The 18,241-nt window shown below is 47.3% G+C and overlaps 1 protein-coding gene across 3 annotated transcripts in view; it reads left to right on the forward strand.

Annotated features, from left to right (window-relative positions):
• Window positions 1-18,241, forward strand: part of NVL (nuclear VCP like) — a 72,878-nt gene that overhangs the window by 40,426 nt on the left and 14,211 nt on the right. For 2 of the 3 annotated variants that reach the window (XM_073338760.1, XM_073338759.1), the window contains 2 exons: window positions 3,173-3,279; window positions 15,663-15,739. In XM_073338760.1, coding sequence (XP_073194861.1) covers window positions 3,173-3,279; window positions 15,663-15,739 — 184 coding nt within the window. The remainder of the gene's footprint in view (window positions 1-3,172; window positions 3,280-15,662; window positions 15,740-18,241) is intronic. The other variant, XM_073338761.1, reaches the window with a different exon arrangement.

Raw genomic sequence — 18,241 nt, forward strand, 5'->3', positions numbered from 1 at the left:
TTGCAATCTTTTAATTAGCATCTTGCACCATATGCAGATAGTCTTATGTTTTGTGACCAGAAAGGGAGATAAGTGTGTGCAACTTCCTGCTTGAAAGGAACCTGCTTAATACATCGCTGCTTGATTACCTGCCTTAAGTTCAAGACTTTGAGAACATAGTTTCCAGAATAGGTACATAACTTCTTACATGTTATTCATATACACATTTTGAAATGATTGACGATCAGTGGGCTACTGGCTTTTGGTAGAGACTTTACATGTCACCCTTTGGTAAACTATTGTACATATGCTTGATCCAGGGGACTCTGTAAAACTCTGTGCATCTCCTGTGCCCTCTTCCATTTGGTCACATGCTGTCTACTAAACTTTGTGGTGTAGCCCAGGCCTTAGTTTACAAGAACGTCAAGAATCATTGCTATAAGTAGGGTTTGAATTGTTCCAAAATTCTTTAGAAACCATTGTGGATTTTGGTCTGCAATAATTAGTAACCTGTCTCATTCTATTGAGTATATTAAATTTATCCACAAACCTTGTTGACTCTTGTCCTAGCTCTTTAGGTAGCTCTGTCATGTAGTTATGTTCTCTGTTGTGTAAGTGCATTTTGTAATTTGCGTGGCGTGAGATACTTATGGAAAAGGGTTGGATGTTATCCAAAATGATTAAACAAATGCTGAGCACCACCTTAGGGGGTGTGTTTGAACATTGAGTAAATTTTTCTTTCCCCATTACAGAAGTGTAGTCATTCAGGTTCTCAGGATCATTGAAGGGCCAGTGACTGAAAAAAGGGGTAAGAGGAAGTATAGACTAGTAGTTAAAGCAAGTGGGTGGGCGTTAGAGCTGAGTGTTTTACTAGACTTTGTCACTAACTTATTGTGTATCCTTGGACAAGTCACTTAACCTCTCTGTGCTTAACCTCCTGTTTTGTAAAATGGGAATCATATTTACCATATAGGGGACTTGTGAGGCTTAATTTAATATTTGTAAAGCACTTTGAGATCTTCAGATGGAAAGTAGAATAAAAGTGCATAATGTGGACTGTTTGATACCATTGCACTGAAAGCAATTCTTAGCTATTGGAATGACTTCTTGTCATCTGTTCTTAATGTGGCATAACTTTCCCCATAACACACACACACGTAGCAGCTGGAAAGTGTATTTGTGCCAGAAGAGGCTAATGTTGTTGACAGCACTGTGCTTAGAAGAATAACGGGAAAAAATGCAGGACTGGGCACCAATCTTGGCTAACCCTTCTCTTGCCTGATGAAGAGTCTACAGTACATCACTCTTCAGTCTGTGTCCTTCCACCATTATACCTGCAGTAGCTAACACCACTAGAGGTATGTCTGTGTGCCATGGCTATGGATGTACTTCCTGTCCTTTTTCCTGACTGTGATAGCCAGCTACAGTAATACCTGACTATGATGTCATCCAATAAATTTCCTTAGTCTGTGATTTTAAAGAAACCAGGGTTCTTCAGCAATAGGGATAAATTGCCTGTGCCGCCTTACCCATCACATCTACATCTAGCAGCAGATTTCTCCAACTCCTCAGTTCACAAGAGGTGAATTTATGGCCATTAACCACTTGGGGACATCTGAATGCACAGTCTGTGTATTAAAATGGATGCATGACTGCTGTATCTTGGTGAAACGCTGGTTTGTTGATGGTATTGCTAGAAGAAAAAGGTGGTCAGCACATCTTTGACCTGTTTATTTCCTTTTATATCACAGTTTTCTCTCAGAGGTGAAGGGTATTTAAGACACCGAATGTAACTGTAACCTTTGCACAAAACAGAGTACAGTTCTAAATCCAGGATTATCAGTAGTAATAGTAAATTATGGTAGCATGCAAATGCCTCAGTCTCCTTTGGGGCTCCACTGTGATAAGCACTGTACAAACACAGAAAAGAGAGTCTACCCCCTGAAGAGCTTATATCCTGCTGGATTCCCTTCTTTATTGCATCACTTTAGGCTGGTATGAACCTGTCTTGCACTTCTCATAATTTTTCACACCTCTGAATTTTTGTTAGTGCATATATGAACTATAAGGGTATTAGGATCTTTGTCTGGATTAATTGATCTTTTCCAGGCTTTTTAATATTAGGTTTTCTTAATTGTAACATTAGTATGTAGTTTGTAATAGCTGTGTTTCCTTGCATCCTTTCTCAACCTTCCTACCTGCCTGCAAAGAAATTTATATTTTTAATAAATACCTTTAGACTTTAATAATCTTGTATGCAAAGTGGCCCCCATTACTTGGGTGTTTGAGCACCTAACAGTCTGTATTGTATTTATCCTCAAACACTTCTGTTAGGTATGGCAGTGCTATTATCCTCATTGTACAGCTGGGAAATGAAGGCAAAGAGAGAGGCTAAGTGACTTGGCTGTGGTCACACAGGAAGTGTGTGGTGGAGCTGAGTCTATCCCAAACCTGAGACTAGAGTCCTAACTATTGGACCATCTTTCCACTCTTACTACAATAGGATTTTAGTATTTATGGGCTGCTGCTGTGATTGAAGACTACATATATGCTGGTGGTGCTTAAAAGCTCCCATAGATTCCAGCAGTACTTAAAAACAGTGAATGGGCTCTTGCGAACATTTGACTTCATGAAGGATTCCAGTTTCTCTCATCTCAGTGTTCATTTCTCTCCCAAGGCCAAACAAAATCTGGAGTCCCTTGTCTGCACTGCCTCTCAGGAGACCAAGGTCATGTGCTGCTTTGCAGCTCCATCTCATATTTTGATATGTTCAAAGAACATATCCTCTCCTCTGTTACCTTCCAGAAAAGTAAGATCCTATAGCAATGCAAATGAACAATAAAAAGGAGGATTGTTTATAAGAATGTGTTTTCACCTGCATAGCTATACTTTGCCAAGATGAACATTGATTTTTAATTTACCTTTTATATTACTTTAAACATTTTTGGCTATAGTTGATTTGGCGAGAATTTTTGCCTTACCCCCAAGAGAACAAGCTGAAAATATTTTTTCGTTTTGTGAATTAATGTGGAACTCCCTTGTTCAGCTATGTCAGCACCCTCCAACCATTCAGTCTCTCTCTTTCTGTTTTTTTAACCTGATTGGTATTAGGTACCACTGAAATGGTATTTTAAAGACACACTTCTCGTATTGCATCTAATTTCAGGATTATATTTTGTCTTCCCCTCCGCAGACATAATTGACCCAGCTATCCTACGCCCTGGCAGACTGGATAAAACACTCTATGTGGGTTTGCCACTACCTGTGGATCGACTTGCTATTTTAAAGACCATTACCAAAGTGAGTATTTGGAAAGAGATCTATACTATGAGAGGTCATTCTTCTTCAAGTGACTGGTCGTGTGTATTGCACAGTAGGTGTGCATGTTCGCCACATACATTGGGGCTGGAAGTTTTTCCCCTAGCAGTACCCGAATGGGGAGCACGACTGCGCCCCCTGGAGTGGCGCCTCCATGGCGCAGTATAAGGGGAGCCGCATGCTCCCCCCACCTTCAGTTTCTTCTTGCCGCCAGCGAAGGTGCGTCGGAACTGCCGTGCTCCAGCTTAGCTGTAGCTTGTCCCCAGAACTTTTCCGTTCGCTTAGTGCTAGTACCTCTTGTTAGTAGGTTCTTTCAGTCAGTTCAGTTAGCTAGAGTACCTGGGCATGGGGTATGCCCCAGGGCATGGGGTATGCCCCAGGCCCTGGGCTTCAAGTCGTGTGACACTTGCAGGCGTTCTATGCCAAGAAGTGACCCGCACACGGATTGCCTGTGCTGTTTGGGTGAGACTCACATCAGCGACCGCTGTAAGATTTGTAGATCTTTAAACCCTGAACAAAAAGGGAAAGAGACATTAGACTCCGGGCCATTCTCATGGAGTCAGCGCTAACCCCAGCTCTGGCGCGCTGTGCCTATTTGGCTCCGGGCACAGCAACTTCGGTACATGGTGACCCTTCGGTGCCTTCCACTAGCTGGCACCGCTCCCGATCTATGGGAAACAAGAAGCCAAGGAAAGGCCCATCGTCGCAGTGGCATCGAGACAAAGTAGGGGTAGAGGCTAGACCCATGTCGGGCAGCCCTCGTTCCCCTCCAGCCCCTAGGCCTCCGACTCATGTTGAGTGGAGTAGCCCGGCCACGTCAGGTCAGGCCTCTCCAGATGTCTGGATGCCTTCGATGCTGGAGGCCTTGCAAGCGGCTCAAGACATCATGATCATGCCAGTTCCGGAAGTGCCACCAGTGTCAGATCCTCGCTCCAGAGCCAAACCGCTGCTGGGCTCCCTGCAATTGCCCTAGCTCGGCACAGATCTTGGTCAGGAGACCGCTCCCGACCCTGCTCGGCGCCCAGCAATTGTTCGGGACACAGTCCTCGTGCATCGCCGTTGACGCCAACTAGACTGTCTGGTTGGGTGCCATCCAAATGGGGCTTCCGGCACCGCTCCACACCATGGAGCGATTACCGACATCACCGAGAAAGGCGTTGCAGACAGTCACTGAGTCGTCGGGGCTACCGCAGTCAGTCATAGCACGGGTGCCGTCGCCACTCCCGGTCAGACTCCTGCTCTCGCTCCCCACTGAGACACTGCCACTGCAGCTAAAGGCGTAGATCGCCAGCACCGCGGCCGTCAAAGGTCTGAGCGTCAGAGCAGATCGCGGAGCAGCAGCTCTGAGCGGTACCACGCCTCTGCGTCGGGGTCGCAGTCCCGTGGACGCTGTCACTCCAGGCACCGCCGTTCCTCCTGCGATAGCACCGGGTCACTTGTCAGCCCGACTTCCGCTCGCAGCCGCCCCTCCTTGGGTCAGCCTAGTCAAGCCGGCCAGCTGGTGCCACCAGTGCCGCAGCAAGGCAGTGGCACGGGACTCCGTGGCAAGGGCAGTGGTACCAGTGGGCACCGTGACCTTCGATGCAGCCCCAGGTGGGGGCTCGCTCAGTAACTGGAGCTTCAGAGGTGCCATCGGCCTTGCTCTCTAGGGCCCTGGGAGCTAAATCGGTGGGACATATGTCCTCGGCGCCACGCCCGGAGTCCGACCAAGGGGTGGACCCTCCAGTGCCGGCAGACACTCAGAGCTCCATGCCAACCTCCTCCCCAGCTCTGGATGACACAGTTGCAGCCCCTCTGCCCCACAAGAGGACTTCAGAGCACACCAGGAGCTCCTGAGAAAGGGTAGCATCGAGCCTTAACCTCCAAGCAGAGGAGATGGAGCGGCCCTCAGACTCCCATTTTAATGTCCTGTCCTCCCCGGTGCAGGGCAGGGTGGCTCTGCCCCTCCAAGAGGTAGTGGCATACATTTCGAATGCCCTGTGGCAAACGCCAGCTTCCCTGGCTCCCATTTCAAAGAAGGCAGAGTGCAAATATTTTGTACCCGCCAAAGAGCATGAATACCTTTACACCCACCCGGCGCCCAACTCCCTGGTGATCAAATCTGTCAACCACAGAGAGAGACAGAGCCAACCAGCTCCCATGCCCAAAAATAAAGATTCAAAGAGACTGGACTCTTTTGGTAGGAAGCTGTATTCATCTTCAAGCTTCCTGCTGCGGGTGGCTAACCACCAAGCTCTCTTGAGCAGATACAAATTTAACTTGTGGGGCTCACTGCCAAAATTCGAGGTCTCCCTCCCAGAGCGAGACAAGAAAGAATTAAAGGTGCTGCTGGAGGAGGGTGTGGCTGCCACCAAAGCTGCCCTACAGGCGGCGTCAGATGCGGCGGACATGGCTGCTCGATCCATGGCCTCGGCGGTATCCATGAGGAGGGCATCATGGCTCCTGCTGTCCGGGCTGTCCACGGAGTCCCAGTCAATTATGCAGGATCTCCCGTTTGATGGCAAGGCCCTGTTCGCAGAAATGGACGCCAGGCTGCATGGCATGAAAGATTCCCGCACGATCTTGCAGACCCTGGGCCTTTATGTACTGCTGGCCAAAGCCAAGTTCAAGCCACAGCAGGCCGCTGCCCAGGCTTCTCAGCCTAGATATGAGCCTGCCTATAACAGGTCTAAGGACCAGAAGGGGCACCCTCAACGGTGGTCGCATCCTACCCCACAACCTGGGCGCCGGGGGTACCCAGGCAACTCCCGAGGGGACTCCCCATTCAATAAAGCTTCCCTTCCGCAATCGCTTATGTACTTTCCTCTCCTCTCTGAATGGTCGCAGCTAACCTCAGACCAGTGGGTCTTCAACACCATCTCTTGGGGCTACACGCTGCAGCTTGTCTCGCCCCCGCCCAACCACCCCCCATTCCTCACTGGTCTGTGGACCCATCACATGTGGACCTGTTAGAGCAGGAGATGGGCCGACTCCTCAGTCTGGGAGCTGTGGAAATGGTGCCCGGGGAGTTCAAGGGCAAGGGGTTTTACTCCCATTATTTGCTTATCCCCAAGGCAAAAGGGGGTCTCAGGCCTATCCTGGATCTGTGGGACCTGAACCAGTTCATGGTCGAACTCAAGTTCCGCATGGTCTCCCTGGCCTCTATCATACCCTCCCTGGACCCTGGCGATTGGTACGTGGCCCTGGGCCTGCAGGAGGCATATTTCCATATTCATATATTCGAGGGGCACAGATGCTTCCTCCGGTTCCTAGTGGGGCAGAACCACTATCAGTTCATGGTCCTTCCGTTTGGCCTATCCACTGCCCCCAGGGTGTTCACGAAGTGTATGTCGGTGATGGCGGCCTACCTCAGGCGCTGGGGGGTCCAGATCTTCCCCTACCTGGACGACTGGCTGGTCAAGAGCAGCTCCTGGTCGCAGGTGCGGGACTACGTGGCGCTCCTTCTGTCCACTTTTGCCAACCTGGGTCTGTTGGTAAACAAGGCCAAGTCAACATTAGTTCCAGTCCAGCGCATAGAGTTCATTGGGGCGCTCCTGGACGCCTCTACTGCCACGGCCTCTGTCCTGCTGGGCAGGTTCGAGACCCTGAAAGAGCTAATCGCCTCGGTCTCGAAATTCCCCATGACAGAGGCCAGGGTGTGTGTACAGCTCCTGGGTCACATGTTGGCGTGCGTGTATGTAGTACACCATGCCAGACTCCGAATGAGGCCCCTCCAACTTTGGTTGGCCTCACAGTTCTCCCAGGCCCAGGACAGTATGGACAAAGTGCTCACCATGCCCGACCCGGTGATCACCTCCCTACAGTAGTGGTCCTCCCCGAGCAACAGGCTCCAAGTGGTCCCCTTTCAGAACTTGGCCCCGTCACTGGAGCTAGTGTCCGATGCATCAGACCTGGGTTGCGGGGCCCATATGGAGACAGTTCAAACCCAAGGACTGTGATCGACCACGGAGTTGTCCATCCACAAATGTCAGGGAGCTCAGGGTGGTACGCCTGGCATGTGTGGCTTTCCGCTCACACTTACAGGGCAAGATAATCAGGGTCCTCACGGACAACACGGCCTCCGTGTTTTACATCAACAGGCAAGGCGGGACCCAGTCCTTGGCCCTCTGCCAAGAAGCCCTTAGGCTGTGGGACTTCTGTATAGCCCATGACATCTCCTGAGGGCCTTCCACCTGCCGGGAGCCCGCAACATATGGGCCGATCATTTGAGCAGGGATTTCTCCTCCCAGCACGAGTGGTCTCTCCACTCAGAGGTGGCTCACCAGACCTTCCGAGTGTGAGGAATTCCCCAGGTGGACCTGTTCACAACAAGGCAGAACAATCGTTGCACCCGGTTCTGCTCCAGAGGGGGTTTGGGACGGGGTGCTATCTCAGATGCCTTCCTCCTGCCGTGGTCAGGCCAGCTTCTCTATGCCTTCCCCCTGTTTCCCCTCATCAGCAAGGTCCTAGAGAAAGTGAAGTTAGACAAGTCATGGGTCATTTTAATCACCCCGGCTTGGCCCCAGCAGCATTGGTACAGGACCCTCATGAGCCTAGTGGTGGCCCTGCTGCAGCCATTGCCTCTTCGCCCGGATTTGCTCTCCCAGAACCGAGGCCCTCTCTTCCACCCAAACTTAGAGGTTCTGCACCTCACAGCATGCCTGCTCAATGGCTAGGCGGGGAGGAGCGGACGTGTTTGGAAGGGGTCCAACGCGTCCTCCTGGAAAGTCGGCGGCTGTCCACAAGCTGAGCCTACTTGGCAAAGTGGTCCAGGTTCTCCAGGTGGGCTGTTGAGCAGGGTGTTTCCCTGACGGCCGCCCCGATTCAGCTTATCCTGGATTACCTCCTCCACCTTAGGACCCAGGGCCGCGCACCTGGTGGCCATATTGGACTTCCATCCGCCTGTGCAAGGTCGTCCGGTGTTCTCCTATGCTTTGACCAGATGGTTCCTCAAGGGATTGGACCGTCTTTTCCCATATGCTAGGTTCCCTGTCCCACAGTGGGATCTGAACTTGGTGTTGTCCCATCTCATGGGACCCCCCTTCGAGCCTCTGTCCACGTGCGCCTGGTCTCATCTTTCATGGAAAGTGGCCTTCCTGGTTGCCATCACGTCTGTCAGGCGGGTATCAGAGCTCAGGGCTCTGACCTCTGGACCCCCATACACGGTTTTTCACAAGGATAAGGTCTCCGCCTTTCACATGGGCCAGGGCATCTTCCTGCCTGTCCTCTGTCCCAAGCCTCACGCATCCAATGTGGAACACCTCCTCCACACGCTCGATGTGCGTAGGGCGCTGGCTTTCTACCTGGAATGGACTAAGCCGTACAGGAAGTGTTCACAACTGTTTATTGCTTCGGCTGAGCACATGAAGGGGCGGTTGATCTCCACCCAGCGCCTCTCTCGCTGGATCACCTCGTGCATCCGCACCTGTTGTGATCTGGCAGGAGTTCCCCACCACTGATTGTGAAGGCACACTTGACGCAAGCACAGGCCTCATCAGCTGCCTTCATGGCCCACGTCCCAATTCAGGACATCTGTAGGGCCACTGCCTGGTCCTCTGTTCACACGTTCACCTCGCACTATGCGATTGTCTCCCAAACCAGGGACGATGCCGGGTTTGGTAGGGCTGGGAATCTGTGAACTCCTACCCATCTCCAACAGATATAGCTTGGAATTGTTTACTGTGGAATACACATGAGCAATCACTCGAAGAAGAGAGAGTTACCTTTTTCCGTAACTGGTGTTCTTCGAGATGTGTTGCTCATGTCTATTCCACATCCCGCCTTCCTTCCCCTCTGTCGGAGTTGTCCAGCAAGAAGGAACCGAGGGTGGGGGGAGCACACAGCTCCCCTTATACCGCGCCATGGAGGTGCCACTCCAGGGGGCGCAGCGGTGCTCCCCCTTCGGGTACTGGTAGGGGAAAAACTTCCGGCACCGGTGCGTGTGGCAAGCACGCACACCTACTGTGGAATAGACATGAGCAACACATCTCGAAGAACACCAGTTACGGAAAAAGGTAACTGTCTTTTTTTTAAGTTGTGTGGAATAATACTATACAAACTACAATCACAGAAGAATTGCAGGGCCCAGTTTGACAAAACATTAAAATAACTGGTAATAAAGAGTAATTATAAGAAGCACCCAACTTTTTTTTTTTTAACATAGTAATTAAGGTTGATATGGACCAACAATAATAAGTGATCAAAAATTGCCTTACTTGAGAATTAAACTGAAAATGCTAGTTCCCATGTTATGTTCACAATTAGGACAAATTAATGGGATTCATTCCTTCATAAGAATGTGCATACAATGCTTTTGTATATCTGTTGGGTCTGCTATCTTTGTCACACCAAGGTGTTTGATGGTGGATTTATAAAACTTTAGACACAAATTCCAGCTATAGACCTTATTCAGCAGTAGTTATTTATGTGATTCCCATTGGGATCAATAGGAGACTTGGGTTTGCTAGGGCTGCAGGAAGAGGTAGATGTAAAAAAAAGATTTTTTTTAAATTGTGGATTCCATCTGTGGGTAGTGGCTTACTCTGCCCAGCATGAGCTCTGGATTCTGTTCCTGCTGCAGTGTGTTTCTCTCTCTTAGGTAAAGAGTACAGCATAACAATACTCTCTCAGTAATAAGATATGAAGAGTGTTTTGAATTATTCAGAAGCACCTCTTCCTTTTACTAAGGGACTAGTGTGTTGGTGGCTCTGAAAGAGTCCCGTCAAATTTCCTTGAATTGAAAAATTGGCTGAGGCTTGTATCTAAAAAAGGGATGGGACTTTAAAGACTCCACGAATGATGTGGAGGAAACCGTGAAAGAGGATTTAAAAAAAAAACAACACAAAAACTCCCTTGAAATTGTAGGCAGTGTTATGGTTGAATATATGTGGGCTATTAATAAATCTCATAATGGAAGGCAAAATGTGGAGAGAGATTGGAACATGTCTGCTTCTGTCATGACTCATGCAAGAGTCTGACTCCCACTAGGACTCTGACTTGCTTCAGATATATTTCTCACACGTTGTTCTTGTATAATAGCATTGTGGAAATAAGCCTCTCTCCATTTACTCAGCCTACCTGAAACAACCTAGTTACCTTGTCAGTTATTGGCTCTGAAGCCATAGAGGGGACTGTTCTTTGGGGTGGTTTTTTTTGTTTTTTTAACGAGTCAGTTTTGAGGACACATTATGGGGGATGGGGTTGTAATTTTAACAATTTCTTTTTAAAGGTGACCTGTTAAGTATCTCCTAAAAATTGGGCTTGTGCCATTTTTTGTTGTTGTTTTGTGGTATACAAAGAAGACCCCAAAAGCTTTTTGTAGGAAGAAAATGTTTTATTGTGGTTGGGCTTTACCTCCTCCCTTCTTGCCCTCCCCACCCAATTCAGCTGGAGAATTTATGGGGATCTTGGAGAAGTCTTGAGCTACTCTAATTCTTTAAATGATGGAAGAAAGGAATATTTTTTAAAGATTCAACACTCCCAAGTGTGTGTTAGGCATTGGAATTGAATATGTTTCGGTAGATACAAGTTTTAAACAGTCTGACTAAAAGTTCCTTCCCTGAGAGCCCCAGCCCTGCCGCATGGGGCTGAATTATAATTTTCAGGAAGTCATGGAGGTGTTGTAAAATCACAGCATCCGTGACTGACTCGTAGCCTAAATCATTGCACTAGTTTTCCAGTCACCATAAAGTCTTTAAAACTAGATAAAGACCTGTATTTCTAACGTAAAGAAACAACAACACACCTCTCCAGGTAAAGGTGATAGTATGTAGGAAGGTTGTGGGAGACATACCCTTTCAGGCCTTTTTTTTGCATCTTAAACAAAAAAGGACACAAGCCTTTTGCAGATTATATTTAAAGTACCTGCATCAAACTACTTTTTTATATGCATGTGTTCAAACTTGTCATACCCAAATACAAGACACATTCAGGATGGAGGTATGTGTCTTTGAGTGGGTGGCTCTCACCCATCCCTTTTCTGAGGTAGGGGGTGGGGTTGTGTTTCACTTCTAGAGCTCTAAGAAGCCCCTTGCTGTCTTCTCCCACACACTGTACACACCCTCCATCTAAACACTTTTACCCACCAGCGGAAGAGTTTGCCTGAAGCAATTGGGAGGAGGAGTTCTGAAGTGATGCAAAATGTTCCAGCCCTTCTGCCATTTGGAGGACTGAATGCAACATCTTGTTATCAAGCGCAACTCCTGCCAATCCAGGAAGCGGGATGCTAGGATACAGCTGTGGGGTTCTAATGCAAAGTTGATGCTTATTGGAATTGGAGATTGGAGACTGCTTGGAAATTTCTACTAATTCTCCATACCAAAACCTATTGAAAATGAGAAGATGATTTTGAAAAGCTAATCCTCAAGTTCAACCATAGGTTCAGACCTCACCATGGTCAACTCTGCCCTTCAGTCTTCCAAAGTAACTAACTTGAGGGCCATGCAGTTCACTGTAAAGATCCCATAGTACTTGTCATGTGAATGGAAGCTTGTCCCCAGCATCTCTGTTCAAAACTTCTCCTTCCCTGTACTATTCTGCATGTAGAATAGGTCAGTAGCTCTCAATCTTTCCAGTCTACTGTACCCCTTTCAGGAGTCTGATTTGTGTTGCGTACCCCCAAGTTTCACCTCACTTAAAAAGTACTTGCTTATAAAATCAGACATAAAAATACAAAAGTGTCACAGCACGCTATTACTGAAACATTGCTTACTTCCTTATTTTTACCATATAATTATAAAATAAATCAATTGGAATATAAATATTGTACTTACATTTCAGTGTATAGTATATAGAGCAGTATAAACAAGTCGTTGTCTGTATGAAATTTTAGTTTTTACTGACTTCGCTAGTGCTTTTTAAGTAGCCTGTTGTAAAACTAGGCAAATATCTAGATGAGTTGATGTCACCCCCTGGAAGACCTCTGTGCACCCCCAGGAGTACATGTACCCCTGGTTGAGAACCACTGGCATAGGTAGCTGCATTACAGTGGTGATATTGGGTGTAGATGGGATTCTTCAGATGAAAGGTCAAGTATAAATGTAACCACTTCTGAAAATTGAATTGTCCAAAATTTGGCTGCTGAGAAAAACATCATAATATGAAAAAGTAAGGCTGTTCCAATTATGACTCTCCTGTACTGTAAGACCACTGGGGTTTTTCTTTAAATGTTCAGCTGCTGGTTATATTGCATAAAGATGGACCTTCTGAGAGAAAGACTTCACAGAAAACAATTGGTTTACAAGCAAATATAAAATATCTATTGAGTAATCTCACTCCTAGGTTGTAGTGTTCCAGGCTGAATTATGTAGCCATGGAGAGTGGAAAATATTACATGTTAAAATAGGGGATAAGATGTTTTTTCAGCACATTGCAAAGAATTCAGCCATACATTCTGGATACATAAACCTGGAAAGTGTGGATACATGGACCCTTGTTTGAGCACTGACATTGTGCTCAACACTGTATAAAACATAAGACAGGTGTCATCACTATTGAGTTTACAATCTAGTTTAGATGCACATGGCACAATGGGTAATAGTACAAATTCAAGCTGGTACAGAAATCTTGCCATAAATCCAGTGTCTGTTCAGTCTGTGATTTTTAGCATCTAGCAGAGTTACGAACTTAAGCTCCGAGGCTCATCTTTTGAAAGCGTTATGCAGGTGTTCAGAACAGAGACACTGGACTTGTGGCTTGTTACAACAATCTGAAACCCACTAACTGCCTCTTCTTGTCCTAGGACTGCAGAGCTGTTAACAGGCTACTCTACCTTGAATGGTTTCTTAGAATATGTGCTACTTATGCTAAACAATCTGTTCCACCTTTCGTTTAGCTGTGACACTGGAAATACCTTTCCCAGGCCTGAAGAACCTAGGGGTGACAGTGGACGAGTATGAGTCAACAGTGTGCCCTTGTTGCCAAGAAGGCCAATGGCATTTTGGGATGCATAAGTATCCCAACAGATCGAGGGACGTGATCGTTCCCCTCTATTCAACATTGGTGAGGCCTCATCTGGAGTACTGTGTCCAGTTTTGGGCCCCACACTACAAGAAGGATGTGGAAAAATTGGAGAGAGTCCAGCGGAGGGCAATAAAAATGATTAGGGGTCTGGAACACATGACTTATGAGGAGAGGCTGAGGGAATTGGGATTGTTTAGTCTGCAGAAGAGAAGAATGAGGGGGGATTTGATAGCTGCTTTCAACTACCTGAGAGGTGGTTCCAAAGAGGATGGTTCTAGACTATTCTCAGTGGTGGAAGATGACAGGACAAGGAGTAATGGTCTCAAGTTGCAGTGGGGTAGGTTTAGGTTAGATATTAGGAAAAACTTTTTCACTAGGAGGGTGGTGAAACACTGGAATGCGTTACCTAGGGAGGTGGTAGAATCTCCTTCCTTAGAAGTTTTTAAGGTCAGGCTTGACAAAGCCCTGGCTGGGATGATTTAATTGGGGATTGGTCCTGCTTTGAGCAGGGGGTTGGACTAGATGACCTCCTGAGGTCCCTTCCAACCCTGATATTCTATGATTCTATGATAAGAAGAGCTCTGTGTGGCTCAAAAGCTTGTCTCTCTTACCAACAGAAAATGGTCCAATAAAAGATATTACCTCACCGACCTTGTCTCTCTAATATCCTGGGACCAACATGGCTACAACTATGCTGCATATGTTTCTCCATTATTTGATTTCAGTCTACTTCTTCCCCAGAAAAATTTCTCTTAAATAAAGCTGGAAAACATTTGGCTAACCAACATTGTTGACCTTACACCGTGCTTTAAGAATATCTGTATAAAGGAGGAGAGGAAGTAGAGACATAGTTCTGTAACACTTTATATCTGGGTGGGCAAACTTTTTGGCCTGAGGGCCACATCTGGGTATGGAAATTGTATGGCGGGCCATGCATGCTCACAAAATTGGGGGTTGGAGTGGGGGGGCGGGGTCAGGGTTCTGGCTGGGGGGGCGGGCTCTGGGGTGGGGCTGGGGATGAGGTGTTTGGGGTGTGGGGGGGGCTCTGGGCTGGGGCAGGTGTTTGGGAGGGATGAGGGCTCTGAGAAATGAGTTCAGGGTATGGGAGGGGGCTCCGCTGGGGCAGGGGGTTGGGGCCCATGCTGTGGGGTGGGGCTGGGTATGAGGAGTTTGGGGTGCAGGAGGGTGCTCCAGGCTGGGATTTAGTGGTTCGGAAGATGGGAGGGGGATCAGGGCTGAGGCTGGAGGTCGGGGCGCAGGAGGAGGTCGAGTGCAGGCTCTGGGTGACGCTTACCTCAAGCAGCTCCTGGTAGCAGCAGCTTGTCCTCCCTCCAGCTCCTAAGTGGAGGCACGGCCAGGTGGCTCTGCACACTGCCCCGTCTGCAGGCGCTGCCCCTGCAGCTCCCATTGGCTGTGGTTACCAGCCAATGGGAGCTGTGGGGGTGCCGCTTGGGGCAGGGGCAGTGTGTGGAGCCCCCTGGCTGCCCCTACGCATAGGTGCTGGAGGAGGCACACGCTGCTGCTTCTGGGAGCTACGCAGAGCCACAGCATGCATGGAGTGGGGCAAGCCCCTGACCCCACTCCCTGGTGGGAGCTCAAGGGCTGGATTAAAATGTCTGACTGGCCAGACGCAGCCAGTGGGCTGTAGTTTGCTCACCCCTGCTTTACATTAATCCAAGACCAAAGGGAACAACTGTGATTATCTCTGACTTCCTGCTTAATTTCCTTGAATTCCTGTTTGAAATACAGCACATATGGGGGGGGGGGGCAGGGAATCTTTATTTAAGTATTTCCAGTGATGATGAATCCAGTACAACCCTTGGTAAATTGTTTCAGTGATTAATTACCCTTACTATTAAAAATTTGCAGCTTATTTTCAGTCTGAATTTGTCTAGCTTCAACTTTCAGCCTGTGTATCTTGTTATATACTTTTGTTTGCTAGATTGAAGAGCACTCCAATTATCAAATTTCTGTGGCCCACGTTCTTGTAGACTGTGATCAAGTTACCCCTTAACCTTCTCTGTGATCAGATAAATAGATTGAGCTCCTTGAGTTTTTCCCTATAAATCATGTTTTCCCATCCTGTATTCCTGTAGCTTTTCTCTGAATCCTCTCCAGTTTTTCAACATTCTTCTTGAATTGTGAACAGCATAATTGGACAGTCCTCCTCCTCTCTGTAAGGGTAATGCTGAACTTGACTCATCGAGCATCAGCACTAGAATTCAGCATCGTTTTCTGAATCAATTCAGTGTCAAATGGTTCTGCAGACCTTCATTCTTGTCCATTTCTGAGGTGTACTAATCCCCCGCTAATCAGGAAATTGTACAGCCTGACCACATGATCTTTGTGTGATAGTCACTTTGGAGGTTTCTTATTTCTAAAAAAATACCATTTCTTTTCTTCTCCCATCACTCCCAACTCCTTAGGATGGTACCCGACCCCCTTTGGATGTTGATGTAAACCTTGAAGAAATTGCTTATGATCGGCGTTGTGATTGCTATACGTGAGTGTCTTCTATTTTTAATTCTAATGCATGCAGTGAGAAATGTTTTACTCATGTTAATGTGTTTTACATTATTATTAACAGGAACGTTGGACTTGCTGACTCTCAGGGTTCAAACGCCTTTCCCTCTATTTCTGTCACTTACACTTGAAGTTTTTCCAGGGATTTTCTAAGACGTTGTAGATGGTACAGGTTTCCTCTTCCTACACAATAGTCTGGTGGTAGTGTATTGGTGGCCTAACTGTTGCCAGGGTGTGGTGGTGGTTTTTTGTAGACATCATGGGAAAGGAGAGTTTTAAGGAGAGTGTTGAAGGATAATGAGGTGGCTTTGCAGATATTTATGGGAAGCTCCATCGAAGCATGAGGGGCAACATTGGAGAGCACGCAACGGTGCTTATTTGAAAATTTAACAGTTGGGCAAAGAAAGCTGGCATCACAGTCTCAAGTGAATGAGAGATGATAGGTAGAGCGGGGATAGTTTGTTAAAGGCCTTGAAAGTGAAGACAAGCAGTTTGTCGGATGCAATAGAGAAGGGGGAGTCAATGGAAGGATGTGTGGAGAGGAGTGATGTGGTCAAAGTGACAAAAGATAGAAAAGTCATCTCTGCAGCAGCATTGTGAATGGATATCCGAGTGGCAAGACTGCATTTGTCAAAGCCAGAGGAAAAGGATATTGCAGTATTCAAGATGTGAGATGAGATCCTGGATGAAAGTTCAGGGCTGAGAAACTTATCAGATCCTTTCTAGCAGTGAATCTAACTCTATGAGATGGATGTGTATTTATAAATAAAAGATGAGGGTGCTGGGTGCTCCTGTTACAACTTGGCCCAGTCTCCCCCTCTGGAAGTGCTGCTGTAAATCAATTCCAATCCCCGGCCCATGTACTTCTAAGCCCCCTTGTTCTGGGTCCTGACTGATCACTGTTCTTAGCTCTGGGTCTCTCAGGCACACTCCCTAGTGCAGACTTCATGTCTGACACCTTTCTTGCACAGTGGAACCCAGCAATCCAGGTGTCTGAGCCCGCAGAACTGGTGCCACAGCCTTCTGAGCCCACGTTGCTTAGACATGTTCTCCACTAGAGCCCACCTGGCTGTGGGAGCTCGGTAAGCTAATGAAACCCTTCTGGGACACTATGGCATTAAAGCAAGGAACACAGGCTCAGGAAGGGAGTTGTTTAATTATTTAAGTAAGTCCAGCTGCAGATGAATGGTTTTTGTTTTTAAAGGGAGGTGGTTGTTATGGAAAAATTGATGTACCAATTTCCTACCCAACAAAAGAGTTTCTTTACCACAGATACTTTTACTCTTGAAAGCACTTGAGAGTTACGGATCTTTGGAAAATAACACAGCCCTCCTGCTCTGATCTCACCCCCCTCCTCCCCCTATTAGTCTGAGGGCTGGTTAGTGGCCCTAGGCCAGGCAGCCCGTCCTAGCTTCCATCTTCTTAGTCTGGTCCACTTGCATGTGGTGGTGTCCCCCACCATAGCATGAGGACACTATGTCCAGGACAGACTGACCTTGTCAGGATTAGAATGGTTTTCAACCCCATGTGGGTGTCTTAATCCAATCTGGAAGTTGCATTGCCAAGTGAAAGTCACAATGATTATTATGATCACAAAATGGAGGTCACAAAACAACACGTGTTTCCCAGTTAGACCCAGACATAACCCCAGTCTATAATAGCTCCCACAAGCAAGGTTATTTGACAATACTTTAAATGAGCACAGGCTCCCACTTTTCCTGGTCCCAGCTGTTGGTAAGGAGGTGGGGGCGTGATCAGAAAAAAGTGCTTGGTAATTCCAGTGGGGTTAAAAGATATAACACAAGGCAGCTGGTGGCCTGCCAGGCTCAGCTGGTGGAAAATGAAATAAAGGAGAGGAGGTGAAGCCTGGGGAGAGAGCAAAGTGAAGAGTACAAGCCCATGTCAAGGCTGATTCCCCACTCTGGCACTTAGAGTGCAGAAGGTGGGGGCCCGCAAGGATTTTTAAAATTAATACTGGCTACTCCAGACTGGTAGTAAACTCCCAAGGTCACAGCTTCTCTCTGACCTTGGATGGGTAGATGCTGCCACCACCCAAGTGCAAAAAGAAAACCCCCCTTTTGAGAACCCAGGAAGGAAAACATGGGAATTTCTTCCTGTGGTGTACCCTCAAGCCCTTCACCCCTCTTCCTGGGAAGAACTGAGAAAAAAAACAAAGGAAATCAGCTGTTGCCACCAGCCAATTAAATAACGTATGCACAAACCTCTTAGGGACACAAAAATCCAATCCTGTTCTTAAAAAAGGTAAATTTTATTAAACCCCAAAAGAAGGGAAACACATCTGGAACTTAGGCTTTTTGCTAGATCTTAAAAGAAACAATTACAAAAATTAAGCATCAAGATAGCTCTCTTGAGGTTCAGCATAAAGGTTACAAGCAAAACAAAAGCAATCTGGGGTTAGCACAGAGGAGTTCACAAGCCTTACAAAATAAAAGAAATAAACCTAATAGCGTCTTCCTAAACA

The sequence above is a fragment of the Lepidochelys kempii genome, chromosome 3 (assembly GCF_965140265.1).
Source record: "Lepidochelys kempii isolate rLepKem1 chromosome 3, rLepKem1.hap2, whole genome shotgun sequence".
Taxonomy (NCBI): domain Eukaryota; kingdom Metazoa; phylum Chordata; order Testudines; family Cheloniidae; genus Lepidochelys; species Lepidochelys kempii.